Here is a 16,283-nt window from a genome sequence, read left to right on the forward strand (position 1 = left end):
AGGGGTTACTCCTGGTTCTGCAGTTAGGAATTAGTCATGGCAGTGCTCGGGGGACCTATGGGATGCCGGGAATCAAACCCGGGTTGGCCGCGTGTAAGGCAAATGTCCTACCCCTTGTGCTATCACTCCAGTCCTGGGGTTCTGATCTTGTCTGAGTTCTGTGAACTCTGGCAGAATGGGACATAGTAAAGCCTTTCTGAGTGAACATCATCCTGAGATGACTCATGTGTAATTCCCAGTAATAGGAAGCATCTGAAATCTTTTTTCCATAACTTTCAGAGTGATTATTGTTGGGAAAGAAGTAGTATTTAGAACTACTTTAATTAATTTACTTTCTACTCTTTAGTTGTTGTTGCATGCTTCATGTTGAACTTGGATCACCACACATGCAAGGCCAGTGCTTTACTTACTGCTCAGTTAAATTGTACTTCAGCCCTATTGAGCTAGTTTTCTATTTATGAAATTTTTATGAAAGTAGTTTTACAATCCAAATTAAGCTTCTTTGATCAGTTATTCTTTTTTTTTTTTAATTAGACGTAACATTCTAGGGGCCGAAGCTATAGTACCGTGGGTAGGGCATTTACCTTGCATGTAGCCAACCAGAGTTCAATCCTAGATGGTCCCCCAAGCACCACCAAGAGTAACTCTTGAGTGCAGAGCTGGGAGTAACCCCTGAGCATCGTCAATTGTAACACCCCCCCCAAACAAAAACAAAGCAGTGGCATTCTGAACTATTTCATAGTAAAGAATTATAATATTAAATAAATAAACACTTCAAATTTTTGTTCTTTACTGAAATTTCTTTTTCTGCAATTGAGCTACTTTTTAAATATACCTATTTATGGGAGCCGGAGAGCTAGTACATGGGATAAAGCATCTCACCTACCTTTTATGCAGCCAACCCTGATTCTGTCTCCAACACTGTGAACACAGTGCTCAGGAGTGGCCCCTGAACACTATCAGTTGTACCTCTGCCCCCCCAAAATTATGCATTTATGGACAGGAGGTATAGCTCAATGTTTGAGTGATGCTCTGCATGCAGGAGACCAAGGTTCAATCACATGATCTGAGCACAAGAGCTGGGAATCGCCCATGAGCATTGCTAGGTGTGGCCTCCAAGCAAACAAACATATACATATTTACCAGCCAGTATTTGGTCAGGTTGGAGGTTGCCATCAGTGTCTCTCTCTGACCCTTACTTGATCTTGCTGCTGAAATAATTTCCTGCTCTTCACCCCAAGTCTCCTCTGGATATTTTTATGAGAGGGTATTGACAACTCAGTTCAGTTTGGCCGATCACTGCAGGAATGAATTCCTGTTACCCTTCCATGTCTGGGTCATCACTTATTAAACTGTGGTACTGGGTCTCAGTGCTAGTCTTTGACTAAGAATGTGAAACTACACTGAGCAAAGAGTGATTTGCCAAGAGGGTCAGAGTGAATTGGGGGTAGATGGGTAACTCATATATTAAAGGCATAACAGTGGCTGGAAGTAAGAGGAGTTTTGAGGAAGAGTGTGCCTGCCCGCATAAAGACTGCTGAGCCTTTTCCCTTTTCTCCTGCAGACCAGTACCTCCCCTCACTCTGGGGTGTCCAGGCAGGTGCGGATCAAAGCTTCCCAGTCTGTGGGAGATATAAACACCATCTATCAGCCTCCCGAGCCCAGAAGCAGGCACCTCTCTGTCAGTAAGTATTTCACCTTTTCCCCCTTTCATCTAATTAATCTTCCTCAGATGGTGTTCCAGTCCTCAGGGAGTTTACGATATAATTATTTGAGAGCATAATCACATTTAATTTCTTTAAACATTCCTGAAAAAGCCATCTCAAATATTTCCTTGAAGTCCTTCAGAGAACTCCAAGTTGTACCTTGATTTTTTAAAAAATTTTATAAAGTTGTTCACAATATTTGATTACATTTAATATTCGAACACCAATACCGCCACCATTATTCCTTCCCACCACCATATTTCGAGTGTTTTCATCCCGAACCCCAAACCCAGCCCCCAAAGCAGAACCAAAGTAATTTATCTTGTATTGCTTGTTATGAATAATGTGCTAAAAATGATCCAAAAAAAGATTTCTTAGGGCTGGAGAAATAGCACAGCGGGTAGGGTGTTTACCGTGCACGCGACCGACCTGGGTTCAATTCCCAGCATTCCCATATGGTCCCCTGAGCATGCCAGGAGTAACTCCTGAGTGCAGAGCCAGGAGTAACCCCTGTGCATCGCTGGGTGTGACCCAAAAAGCAAAGCAACAACAACAACAACAACAACAACAACAAAAAAGGTTTCTTAGAGGAAAGTGTTACACCCTGACTTTTAAGCATTCTTTCCCCGAGGTACGTGGGATGGGTATAATTAGGGATCAGATTCAAGTCTGAGTTGTGGTTTTGTTGTTTTATTTTTGTTTTTTGGTCTACACACAGAGATGTTCAGAGGTTACTCCTGGCACTTCACTCAGGTATCACTCCTGGTGGTGCCCAGGGAACCATAAGGGGTGCCAGGGATCAAACCCAGGTCGATCACACGCAAGGCAAACACCCTACTGTACTGTCTCTCCAGCCCCTTTAGTTGTGAGTTTTAACCTCAGACCTCTTGCTCATGGCTACCTGAGGAGTCCTTGTGCTTCCAGGAAGATGCTAATGAAGCTCTTAGAGAGTCCAACTGCTTTGTCTGGAAAGGCCAGGATCTGGCAACATAGTATTCACAATGGGTTAACCAGGAAAAAAGTGATATATCTGTTCCCAGTGCTCCCCAGGAAAGGAATGGAAGTGAGTTGTACATTTTACCAAGTAATCCTGAAATACTTTGGATCCCATTTCCAAGAGTTTAAGGAAAAAGCCCACTTATTCAATTATGGAATTGTTATTAAATTGCTCTCTCACTATCTTGAACTGAGCTTGGGGAGATCTAAACATCAAACCTGCTGCAGAGCTTGTCTGTGTAAAAAGGCCTCCCAAGGGAACAGCAGGAAAAATGTTACCCAGGCACTGACTACCTCATTTAGTGATTTCCGGAATTCGAGTAGTACATGTTGCTGAACTTCATTCATTCTCTAACACTGTGGATACTTGGTGGCTGTGTTTTCAGAAAACTGTTGAGGAGAAAGACCCAGCAGCCAGCTAGGAGATCTTATCCAAAGCATCTCTTGCTCTGGAGTCCAGCTACCCTGGACCCTGGGAAATTCGGCCAGCTTGACCTCGCTTCCTCTGTGGAGACTGAGGGACTGAGGGAGGGCATCATTGTTTGTGGAGCAAGCAGAAGGACTAAAATGAGGTTATGATTGAGTTTCCTGCTCCTTGGTAAGAGCCTGTGATTGTGTGGTGACAAGGGCTAAATGCTGCATTGTTGTAGGGAGTTGTGTGTGGAATTTCCTTGTCTGAGAATGCTGAGGAATTAGATTTCTATGATGTAGACCCTATTTATCTATAGAATAGGCAGCACAGCCTCTGAGGACACATAACTTCCCAGAATGCATCTGTAGATCCTAGGATTTTGGTGGGGGTGGGGGTGGGGGGGTTGGCCACTGCCGGCAGTGCTCAAGGCTTATTCCTGGCTCTGGGCTGAGGGATTACTCCTGGCAGGCTCAGGGGACCATATGTGATGCCAGGGATTGAACCCAGGTCTGCTGTATGCAAGGCAAACACCCTATCCTCTGTATTACTGTCTGGACCCAGATCCTGGGTTTTTTCATTTTGCAAGTATCATGGACCAGACAATGAGCTGAAACAAATGCAACAGTGGAGGCAAGTGGAAGGGTGAGTCTGCCTCAAGCTCCAGGAGAAATTAACCAGTTTTGCTTAGGACTGAGGCTGAAGCAATAGTACAGCAGGCACTACCTTGAATGCAGCTGACCCGGGTTCAATCCTCAGCACCACATATGGTCCCCCAAGTCCTCCAGGAGTGATCCCTGAGCACAGAACCAGGAAGAAGTCCTAAGTACCACCCCCAGCATGTGGGCCAAAAACCCAAGATAAATAAAAATTTAAAAATCTGCTCAGGACTTTAGAGGTTACAGAACAGCTATCTCTGAGAACAAACATGGTTTACTTAGATGAATAATCACGTACAAGAAAGAGTATCTGCCAGTTACTTTGTTGAGCAAAGTGGTAGGTTGAATCTCACCCAATTTGGAGTGTGTAGAGTATAGTGGATGTCACAAGAGAAGTGGGCAGAGTGCCCCAGCACTTCTGTAGGGACAAGAAATGAAGGAGATGGTTTCTAACTAGAATGACCTGGGAAAGATTATTTCACTTATTTACCCTGTTGGCTGACATATTTGGAGGCGAAATGGAGAAACCTAAGACACAGTGCTTAGCTTCTGAGGTGCCTCACCTAGTCTTGGGTTTGTTTGGTGGTCAACAGAAGACTGAAGTCCTGTCTCTGTCAAAAGAAAGACTAAAACCCTTTGGCCCATCTCCACTATAATGCTTATCACATTATCTTTGTTATCTTTTTGTTTTCCCTATAAAATTTGTTTTTATTCATTCAACAATTGCCAGAGTGTATGCTTTGTGCCAGAAACCTGGGAAGCCAAAAAGCCAGGACTTCTTACAAATTTATGGGAAACAGACGTATGCTGTCATGGTGTAATTAACACATAATTTATAGGCCATGACTAAAAGGTGTGTGGTGTCCAGAGAGAATGTAACAAAGTCATGTGACCTGATTTTAAGGCCAAGAAAGCCTGACTCTGTGATCCAGAGTGTGGATGGGAATTGTGCCAAGAATATGGGAAGAGAATTCCAGGCCTGCAGAGCTCCATGTGCAGAGGGCTGATGGCAGAGGCACTGTGAGAAGAAAGTCCTTGGGTCTGAACAACCAAAAACAGGGTTGGACCGAGAGTGCAGAGGGAGGACTATGATGAAAAGATTAATTTGGCTGGTGGGAAGATGGGGGCAGGGATCACCCCAAAGTACTGGGGGCTCCTTGTAGCTCTGTGCTGTGGAATCTCACCCAGCAATACTTTCAAAGACCACAAGCTCTCTGCCCCTCCCCCCTCATTTTAGTTTATTTTTGTTGAGGGGCCATACCTGAAGGTACACAGTGTTTACACTTGACTCTGTGCTCAGGGATCACTCCTGACAATGCTTAGGGGACCCTACGTCGTATAGGGGATTGAACCAGGGTTGACCACATACAAAACAAATGCTTGTTCTCCTGTACTATCTTTAGCCCAGCATTTTAAAATTAAATACAGTGATCATCCTTACGCTAAGTGAAGAGGAATGGGTGGCATGGCATATTCATATTTGTTCTTGCTATATGTGGAGAACAGATTGTAGAAGGGTAGAATGAATTCAAGGGACCTAGGTCAGGCTAATGTAGCAGTCTAGGTAAAGGAAGAATGAAGCTTGAACTAGTCTTATCAACAGTAGTGGAAAGAGAAAGAGTCTGGGGGATTTGGAAGGTAAAACTGACAGCATGACTTTGTGGTGGGTTTCACAGTGCAGCATGGGTGTATAGGTTGTTCCTAAGGTCCTTTGAAAAAGGTCTGTGAAGTGAAAACTTTCATACTAACATGAGATATAATTTGTCCTTTCCCTCATTGTCTTATTAAGTATACAGTGGGGTTTTCCAGAGGTTACTCGTATGAGGTATCATTGCCTCGATGGCTAATAGACTGTGTGCTTGTGTATTTAATGATTTCTGAGTTTTAATTTTTAGTATTGTGAATCCTCATTGATATTATCCATCTCAGTAAAAGCTCTTTATCATCCTCTATTGTTAAGGCATAGAGGGGGCTCTAAGATTGGAAGAGTAAAGAGCTACCTAGTATTGGATTGTATTTATGGATGGATATTGAGAGAGAAGGGGGGAAGCTGTTGGCTTATGGATTTGGGTAAATGGCGCTTCCTTTTTCCAACTCCAGAATACCGGAAGAAAGCTTAATTTCTGGTGCTAGGAAGGGAGAGATACAGTGTTTTAGACAAGATGAATTGGAACTGCCTTGAGACAGCCCAGGGGAGATGGCAGATGGAAAGTTAGATTTATAATATAGGTTCCTGTATCTCTGAAAAGGGAAAATACCAGGCCTCTAGCACTGTAGCACTGTCCTCCCATTGTTCATCAATTTGCTCGAGCGGGCACCAGTAATGTCTTCATTGTGAGACTTGTTGCTGTTTTTGGCATATTGAATACGCCACGGGGAGCTCTGCCATGCGGGCAGGATACTCTTGGTAGCTTGCCAGGCTCTCCAAGAGGGACAGAAGAACTGAACCTGGGTCAGCCGCATGCAGACGCTCTACCCGCCATGGTATCGCTCCAGTATACCGCTCCAGTATTAGGGCTAGAGAAAAGAAAACTGGATATTGTCAGGTTGAAACCATGGGCTCATGTGAGAGCATGGGAAACTGTGCTGAAAGAAAATGGGGTAGAGGACTGTGTCTCAAGCACCTAAACAATTTGTGGAAAGGTGAGCCCCCAAAGGATATAAGAAAAGAGCAACCAGAGAAATAGGGAAATTAGTAGAAAGTTAAGAAGAGGTTTTCCATGGTACCAGCCTGGTTGTGAAGACAGACCAAGGGAGGGTAAGAAACTCAATTTGTCATTTTCATTCCCAAGTTGTTTGTTTTGGTACAGTCTCCGAAGGCCTTCTGGAAGTACAAAGAAATAGGCAGGAAGAAGAGTCAAGGTTGAAGCACAAGAAACTAGGGCTGGGAGATGGCTCAAAGGGTTAGAGCTATTTTTTTTTTTTTTGGCTTTTTGTATCATACCCAGTGATGCTCAGGAGTTACTCCTGACTCTGCACTCAGGAATTACTCCTAGCGGTGCATGGGGGACCATATGGAATGCTGGGAATTGAACGCGGGTGGCCATGTGCAAGGCAAACACCCTACCTGCTGTACTATCTCTCAGGCCCCTACTGGAGTAATGTCTTCATTGCCCCTATTCTTTGCGCGTGGGAGCCCGGAGTTTGATTTCCATTTTTTTTTCTTTTTTTCTTTTTTTATTAGTGAAACACCATGAGGTACAGTTATAGGCTTACAAATTTTGTGCTTGGGTTTCAGTTATACAATGATCAAGTGCCCATCCCTCCACCAGTGCCCGTCATCCATCACCACGGGTCCCAGCATCCCTTCCCACCCCTCATCCCCCCCCCCCCCCCGTCCCATCCTGCCTCTTGCATGGTTCCCCAAGCATTGCTAAGTGTGATCTCCCCACAAGAAAATGCATAAAACACAAGGAACTAGAAGTCCTAGCAGTAGCATTGGGATTAAAGGAGAAGGCTCAGACTTCCAAGCTTTAGTGATTCAAATTTCCACCAGGCCAGGCTCTTGCTCTTCCTGCCCACCAACATTAGCAAGCCTGTGAGCATAGTGATCAAGTGCTTGATGCAGCTCATCCGGCTAGGAGGAGCCAGGTGTGCCAGTGTAGTTTAAATACCTCTGCTTATTTAAAAGTTCTTCCTTGTTTTGAATAGACAATCTGCCATCTCTCACTCTGCCCATTCTAGTCCTGTTCTCTTGAACAACAGAGATAACATTTTCCATGTGGTAGTTCTTTATTTCAAATCAAATGTTTCTTTTTTCCAACACAATATACATACCTTGAGCTCCTCTTTTTTCTTTTTTTAGGGTCTGTTAAACTAGGTCATGCTGAAAAATAAAAAGACTACCACTTGGTAATGAATTCACCCACAGGAAAGACCTCCAGGTAAAGCAAATGGCACTTCCTGGCAGTAGATGGCAGTTACCTTTAGAAATTCTGCTTACTTGGCTGCTGAGCGAAGTATCACTTAAGTCTTTGATCCACTGGATGGCCCCCTGAGGCCAGGAGCCCAACTAGAGAACTTGGCATGGTCACAGTCTCACTTGTTTAGTTTATTATTTTTTTTAAGTGCCTTTGTCTTGTTTTTGTGCCTTATTACTGCATCCCACAGTGAGGTTGGCAGATTGAAACTCTTCAGAAGTGGGTTAAAGCAGTCAGTTCTCTCTGGGAGTTTGACTGTGAAGAAAAGATTTAGTCTGGAAGCTTTGGGGAGTGGCAGAAACAAGGCCAGGGTATACTGAGACTGGAGATCCAGATATGTTTATGGAGAGAGACTCGAAGATATTTGAGGAGATTGAAGGTGGGGAGACATCACAGGGAAGTTGATCTTTGCAGGGATGAATCTGGGAGTCCAGTAGGGAACCTTGGCTCGGCAAAGTAGGGGAGATGGAAGGGAGAAAAATTCAGAGGGGTGAAAGGACCAGAGAAAGGACGAGATGGTTTCTGAGTCGTACCTAGGCAGTTCTGTATTGGAGATCTCTGCACAGTACAGAGCTCCGGTCATGGTCGGGACTGGGGAGGGAGAGACAGAGGCAGTGACCGGAGCTCCCTTCACTTGCACGGCTTCTCTTCCTCAAAAGAAATTCTTCTGTGATTCTAGGGGAAATCAGAGACTGGTGAGTGGTGGTAGCAACGTGAAAATAAAGTGGGTGTTTTGAAAGTTGACATGCATGGAAGGTTTTATGGGACAAAATGTTGAGATCAACTCTCCTGTACAGCTCTCCAGTATAAATATGTTGGGAAATATTGGCTCAGCTTTTCCATTGATGGGAGTGGGGAAGGAAGAGGTGGACTGAAATTGATAGATGGACAGTGATGGAGGGTCTGGACACTTTGGTGATGAAGGTGCAGTAACTTTGTACGTGAACACCATAAACATTAACACCAGCATAACCATGTTACCCAAACTACAATAAAGAAAAGGGGTTTTTTTTGTTGTTGTTGTTTTGTTTTTGCTTTTTTTTTTTTTTTGGCGGTTCTCGGGACTATATGGGATGCTGGGAATTGAACCCGGGTTGGCTGCGTGCAAGGCAAATGCCCTACCCGCTGTGCTGTCGCTCTCGCCCCTAAAGAAAAGTTTTGGGTTTTTTTATTTTTGGGTCACACCCGGTGATGCACAGGGGTTACTCCTGGCTCATACACTTAGGAATTACTCCTGGCGGTGCTCAGGGGACCATATGGGATGCTGGGAATCGAACCTGGGTTGGCCGCATGCAAGGCAAATGCCCTACCCACTGTGCTATTTCTCCAGCCTCATCTAAAGAAAAGTTTTTAAAAAATATTTTCCACCAGGGCTGGAGCGATAATATAGCGGGTAAGGCATTTGCCTTGCATGCGGCCAACCCAGGTTCGATTCCCAGCATCCCATATGGTCCCCTGAGCACCACCAGGAGTAATTCCTGAGTGTATGAGCCAGGAGTAACCCCTGTGCATCGCCGGGTGTGACCCAAAAACAAAAAAAAAATTTTTTTTTCCACTGAGGGTCTGCGAATGACTTAGCAGTAGATGCTCTCCTTGCAAGGCCTGAGGCCCCAAGTTTGACCTCTGTCATTGTCCACATCGTTGGTTGCAAATACCAGGCATACAGCTGTTGGGGTCCCTGGTACCCAAGCAAGCATGTGATCTCCACCTGACCACAACATATGAGCATCGAGGCCTTCCTCTCCCCTGAGTGTGTGACCACCACCAGAAACAACAATGAAGGGAAGGGAAGAGAGAGATTTTTTCCATTGAGAGTAAAAAGCAGAAAAAGACTTGATTCTTGCCCTTCTCATCTGCTCCAGCAAGAGAGAAAAATGGTAGAAAGCAAATAGTTGGTGACCCCAAACAAGCTATCTCTTTGTACTTGCAGTGACCTGCGCATTCACACTGACCCAAAGCCCTGGAACTCCCTGTGGAGGCAGCTTCCTGACTGCACCAGCTTCCTGACAGGAGTCTCCTATGAGAGGGACTAGAATCTGAGAGCCTGTCTTTCAGCTTTAGGTTAGGGTACAGACCAAAAGAATTCGCCATGTCATGGGTGCGAGCTTTCTTCAGATGGTTGTTTTGGGTTAGGCTAGCAGCATAGAGAGTATGAGCCGGCATACTCCGGGGGCCCATGGGCACCTTGCAGCTGACACCCATCTCTTTTTTTTTTCCTTTTTTTTTTGCCTTTTGGGTCACACTTGGCGATGCACAGGGGTTACTCCTGGCTCATGCACTCAGGAATTACTCCTGGCGGTACTCAGGAGACCATATGGGATGCTGGGAATCGAACCCGAGTTGGCTGCGTGCAAGGCAAACGCCCTACCCGCTGTTCTATAGTTCCAGCCCCTGACACAATCTCTCGCTCCTTTTCTTTTGTGTGGAGTAAGTTTTGCTCTGAACACAGGATAATCCCTCCACCTTTTTTTTTTTTTTTTTTTTTTTTTTTTGCGTTTTGGGTCCAGTAATACACAGGGGTTACTCCTGACTCTGCACTCAGGAACCACTCCTGGCTGTGCTCGGGAACCAAATGGGATGCTGGGAATCAAACCCAGGTCAGCCTCGCGCAAGGCAAACGCCCTACCTGCTGTGCTACCACTCCAACCCCTCCCCTCCGCCCTTTTGCTGTAGTTGACGTGGAGGTGAGATCTGTTGGCATTAAATGGCCTCGTGAGTCTAGAGCAAGGGCAGGCTGTGGTGGCAGGGAAAGAGTGGCTGTGCCTGCTCTCTGAGACCGAGAGTGTCCTGATGGGATGGCTCTGTGGTTTGTGCGTCTGGCTTATGCTGTCCCTGCCAGTAAATACTTGTGTGTCAGTAAATCTTTGGGTCAGTGTCTTATCCTGTTCGGCTCCACAGTTCACTTTTTCTTAACTGCCACTGTCTGTCTCATTGGACCCCAGTCTCTGAAATGAAGATGAAAAACAAAACTGAAAATGCTCTGGAGCAATTCTGCCAAATCCTGGTTTTTCCATTCGCTTCCTCTGATAGCCATTGGTTTGGGGAGACTTCCTTTTCCTGCCCCAAGTTGTGGGCCTATGCACAATAGCCCCTGGCCTACTGCCCATCAGATAACTAGGCTGGCTCTCTACAGGCAGCAGTGTGTATTGGAAAAAGTGAAAGTCTCTGGCTGGAAATAAAAGCTCAGACAACCTTTGCTATTCGCCCACCCCACCCCCAGGCCCTCCTGGATCTTTAGTTTTGGCCGCCTGTGAGCTAGTCCCATCCCAAGGGCAAAACCAGGAGAGTTCAGGGGCAGCCAGGGAAGGAGAAAGTGGGTATTAAGAGGACCATTGATATTTTATTCCAGAGACCTCACCTCTCATCCCACTTATTTTATATAACAGATTGAGAACAATTCATCCTTTCTTGTGTTCATTTAGTCAGTACCTGGTATTTCATTAAAAAGAGTTTTCCTTTCTCACCAATCCTTTATAAGAAACACTTTTTGTTTGTTTACTCTAGGTGAGATATGTAGTGCCTCTTCACTCTGGAGACCACCGATCATAGTTCAGGTTCATAGAATAGGATCTGACTAGTTTATAGAAGAAGAGATTTTTGCATACTCAGGCTTATAGCAGAGTGAGAGAAATAGACTCTGGGTTAGGGCTGACCACAGAACTGCTTCCTCTTCCGTAGTCAGGAAGCTTGTGTGTTCAGAGGCACTGTGTCTCTGCTCCGGTGCATACCATTTACACGGGACACCTGCACCTGTCTCTGGACACTGGGATTACGGGAAGCAGTTGTGGCGCCTCTGTGAATGCAGTAGGAGAGAAACAGGTAGACTGTGCTCAGCAGCACAGCAGCAGGAATAGCAGGAAGTCATGTAAATGTCACACAAACACTTGATCTCCTAAATTTAAATGGAGTTGGGATGGGGGGGGGAGGCTTGAAAATATGGCCTCAGAGCTAGAGAGAGTGCTCATTATGTGAGTGCATGCATCATATGTGGGAGTCCTGGGTTAGACTCCCAGTACCACCTGGTCCCCCAGCTCTGCCCTGTTAGAACCACCCCAGACTCTGAGCCATGAGCAGCCTCTAAGTATTTCTAGGAATGGAAAGGAAAGGGAAAAAAAAGAAAGAAAAGAACTATTGGGGGCTGGAGCAATAGCACAGCGGGTAGGGCGTTTGCCTTGCATGTGGCTGACCCAGGTTCGATTCCCAGCATCCCATATGGTCCCCTGAGCACCACCAGGAGTAATTCCTGGATGCAGAGCCAGGAGTAAACCCTGTGCATCGCCAGGTGTGACCCAAAAAGCAAAAAAAAAAAAAAAAAAAGGAAAAGAAAAGAACTATTGACTGATTAGCTTTGGAAAGATGTCCTGGAAGGATGGAGTGGATCTTGCGTCTAACCCATACCTGCCAAATGAAAGGAGCTAAGCAAATGGAATTCTGCTGAGTTTCTGCCATGTAGATGTGTACCTGTGCTGCCACATGTATAACTTTAAAAAAAAAAAGGTTATGGAGTAGATGGTTCTCGGTTTTTGCAGGTCATGAAATCGAGGTGAGGCTTTAAACCATTCAGCTAAAGAGTGACCAGGCTCGACTTGAATTCCCATCCATTTAATCCCCGAACTTAGATTTTTCTCTCTATACCTTGCTCATCTCTTTCAGTTGCTTCTGCTGCCACCTAAGTTGCTAACGTATGGGTTAAACTTCCACAGAACATGTGGATTATCAGAGTATTACTAACAGCCAGGAGTGGGAAGCAGACACTAGCTAAGGTTTGTATTTCAACAGCTAAAAAGAGCTTGGTGGTTTGAGATGCAGCAGGGCTTGGAGAGCCACCCTCTTTCCACAGTTGCTCTAGAATTTTGTGCTGCAGCAGCAAGAATAATGACCAGGCATGACTCTTTCGTATCTGGGCACTGGAAAGTAGGGTAACTTTTGTGATCCAAATTTCCCTTTACCTGCATCTTGTCATTGCCTCTGAGTGTCTGGCTCTTGTACCCTTGGCCTTATTACAGGATCTTATGGGCAATATAATTCTAAATTTGAGCTGCATGAAACAGTGTGTTTCTCCCCTGTGCTGTCAAGAAGTGCATACATCGGGGCTGGAGCGATAGCACAGTGGGTAGGGTGTTTGCCTTGCATGCGGCCGACCCGGGTTCAATTCCCAGCATCCCATATGGTCTCCTGAGTACCACCAGGGGTAACTCTTTAGTGCAGAGCCAGGTCACATTGCCTGGTATGACCCAAAAAGAAGAAAAAAAAAAGGAGTGTGCCATATCACTGCTGCTCTTGTTGCCGCGCAACATCTTATGCTATTCATAATAAGCAATAAAAAGAGAGTATGGGGGAGATTGTCTGCCATAGAGGCAGGGGGAGGGGTGGAATGGGGGGGATACTGGGGACCTTGATAGTGGAAGATGTGCACTGGTGGAGGGTTGGGTGATCGATCAATCATTGCATGACTGAAACTCAAACCGGAAAGCTTTGTAACTGTATCTCATGGTAATTAAAAGAAATAATAATGAATAATAAAATAAAATTCACATTCTGAATTTAAAAAAAAAAGTAATGTGGAGTTCATCAGCTTAAATAATGACTGAATAAATAGCAGTATTCCTACATTTAAAAAAAAGAAAAAAGAAGTGCTCATGTTGCCTCCCTCCTGCTCCTTGAAAGGTATCACGTTTCCTCGTGTGGTGCAGAGATCTTCATCCTCCCTTTGCAGTGCTCAAGGGGCCACCTGGTCTGGCTAGTTCGTGGAGAAACTAGCCATCGTGTGGAACAGCCAGGATCTGGAGCAGCCTGCTTGCTCTCCATGGAAATCAATAATGATTCCAGAGTTATCTTGGGTCGGCTGCCCTGAGAATCACAGAATTGTACTTGTTGGGCCTCGGCTTCCCCAGGGTGCACCTCCACCACAGGAGTCAGTGAGGATTAAACAGAGTGCTGAGAAGAGAAAGAAAGAGGAATCCAAGTAAAGACGATAATAACGAAAATAGCCGGGGCTGCTTTCTTTGCTCTGTTCAGACGCAGCATCTCTAAATTTACACTCAGAGCAATATAATTTTCTGCCAAGGCTCAGGGAACCTAGATGGATTCTTTTCTCCAAAGGCTGTTTGAGATCATTTGAAAGACATGGCTCAGATACCTCCTTACCTCAGATGGCCTCTACTCTGAGTGAGGTGTGGGGAACAGAGAGCCGGCAAACTTCTAGGTCTGCTTCCAGAGCACTGTCTCTAGCCTCTCTCTCCCCTCTGGAGTCAGGAGGGGAAGCTTGGATAGCAGGAGCCTTCCTGGGCCAGGGAAATGGTTCAAAGGGCTAGAACATGTGTTTCGCCTGCTGGAGCCCAGGGTTTGAGCCTTAGCATCGTGGGGTCTCTGAGCAGTCCTTGGAGCAACCCCCACGCATCACCGGGTGTAACCCAAAGTCCAGAGCTTTCTCAGCCTAGATTCAGAGAGAGAGAGCATCAAGACAGTCTCTCTGCAGATTTCAAGAGATTGAAAGTGCTTGGGACTGGAGAGACAGAGTATGACGGGCGTGGTGCCTGCCTGGGTTCAATCTCCAGCTCTGCAAATGGTCCCTAGAGCCCCCACTACAAGTGATTCTTGAGTATAGAACCAGGAGTAAGTAAGTCCTGAGCACCTCTGAGTGTCACCCCTCAAACCCAAAATAAGTAAGATGAAAAATATTCCTAGTGACAGATTTATTAAAATGCCTTCTATAGGGGGCCAGAGCTATAGCACAGCGGGGAGGACCTTGCACGCAGATGACCCAGGTTTGGTTCTCGTCATCCCATATGGTCCCCTAAGCACTGCCAGGAGTGATCCCTGGGTGCAGAACCAGGAGTAACCCCTGAGCATCACTGGCTTCGTGTGTGACCCAAAATGGAAAAAAAAATAGTCTTCTATAATAACCTGCAAGGTGGTCAGTGGCTTGAAGGATTTGTGTGGTGACTGCTGAGGGGATACTGATGGCCCTGCCATTAGGGATGCCCAGGGAGAAAGGACCCGAGAATGGAAGTGCTCAGGGCCAACCTGAGATTCAGAGCTGATTCTTCCCCCACTACAGCCTTTAACTTCCATTTCCTGAGGTGATGCTAATTGCCCCACCGTCTGGGGTCCCCAGTGAAGAAACTTTTATTTTTGTTTTGAAAAGTCTTCCACTAACTGCTGAATGAGCCATGTATTCTGAATAGTTGACCTCATGTGGAGGAATGTAGAGTGAGTTTTTTGAAGGCTTTGGAAATGATAGCCTAGGGACGGGAGACGTGGGAGTAGGGCTTGCCTTGTGCGTGACTGACCTGAGTTCCCCCACCATATGTGTGTGGTCCCCCAAGCACTGCTGGGAGTGATACCTGAGCACTGCCGAGTGTGGCCTGAAAAACAAGAAAAAGAAAAGAATAGCCTAAATTCTCTGGAGTTTGTTGTTTTTATATAGACTCCTTTCCCCTACCGTTCTTTTATTTTTCTAGTATTTTTCTTCTTTCTCAGGGTTCCTGACTCAGGAAGTTTCATTACGCCTCCTTAGCACTTTGTTCAGCCCTTCCTCTCTTCCAGGATGTTCAAAGAGCGGAGGCTGGGCTCTCAGTGGACATTTGGTCCCCACTGTGTGACCCCAGCTTCCAGAATGTAGAGCAGAAACTGAGTACTCTTGGGCTCCCACACTCCACATGAGCTGTTGAAAATAGGCAGGAGAAAAAATTATAACTGAGTCTACCAAAATTCCTTCCTCCCTTCCCCTCCCCTCCCTCCTCCCTCCCTCCTTGCCTCCCTTCTTCCCTCCCTCCTTCCTTAGTTCCTTACTTCCTTCCACTCCCAGTGGTGGGCTCAGAGGTTCCTGCAGGGACCATGCAGTGCCAGGGATCAAATCTGGGCCCTTGGCATACAAATCTTTTGTTTTAGCCAGTGGAATTGTCTCCTCAGTCCCGGTTAAATTAATCATTTAATACAAGACTTGGCAGTAGATGAGTCTCACCTACCAGGGTAGAAGGAGTTAGGGTTTTCTCTGTATCTCAAGCTACCAAACTTGTTCTCTCTTTGAGACACTAAGGAATGCAGCCTGCTTTATTGAGAGGTGGCATTTCATCTCTTCTGGGGTGGTCTGCAAATTGCTAGGGTAGGAGTGGAGGGCACTCATATTTCTGGTTTTCTCCATAATGAGATAAATTTGTTCCTTCCATAATAGGAAAATGGCTCAGGATAAGAACCCTAGACTTTAAAAAATCCTACATTTAAGTTTTGAAGCTACTAGATAGATTTGTGTGTGAGTACTGTTAAAAATTTTTCAAACCTTCTACACATTGGCTCTTGTAGTTTGTCCAGTGAACTTAGAAAGGGCAAGAGATTCAAACTTTGGCTTCACCTTTGTTTTTTCAGATTCCAGAAAGCAGTAAAGACTATCAGAGAAGCTCTGAGCCAGCAATAAGGAAACCTGTTTTCCAGAGTCAAAAGTATCCCTTAATGATACACAAATCATCTTCATGTACTTTATGCAGTTCAGTAATTTTTAGGATAAGCTGCTTCTCTTACAAACTTTTTTTGGTGAAAGTGCACATAAAATTGACTTTTTTTTTTGACTTGTAAAATAATAGTGATAATTCTT

The 16,283-nt window shown here is 45.4% G+C and overlaps 1 protein-coding gene across 2 annotated transcripts in view; it reads left to right on the top strand.

The window, feature by feature from the left end:
• The window catches only part of MAP3K3 (mitogen-activated protein kinase kinase kinase 3), a 74,654-nt gene that overhangs the window by 45,499 nt on the left and 12,872 nt on the right, over positions 1 to 16,283 (top strand). For both annotated transcript variants that reach the window (XM_056126998.1, XM_056126999.1), the window contains one exon: positions 1,565 to 1,685. In XM_056126998.1, coding sequence (XP_055982973.1) covers positions 1,565 to 1,685 — 121 coding nt within the window. The remainder of the gene's footprint in view (positions 1 to 1,564; positions 1,686 to 16,283) is intronic.

Source organism: Sorex fumeus, unplaced genomic scaffold, assembly GCF_029834395.1.
Source record: "Sorex fumeus unplaced genomic scaffold, SorFum_2.1 ptg000063l, whole genome shotgun sequence".
In the NCBI taxonomy this organism is placed as follows: Eukaryota; Metazoa; Chordata; class Mammalia; order Eulipotyphla; family Soricidae; genus Sorex; species Sorex fumeus.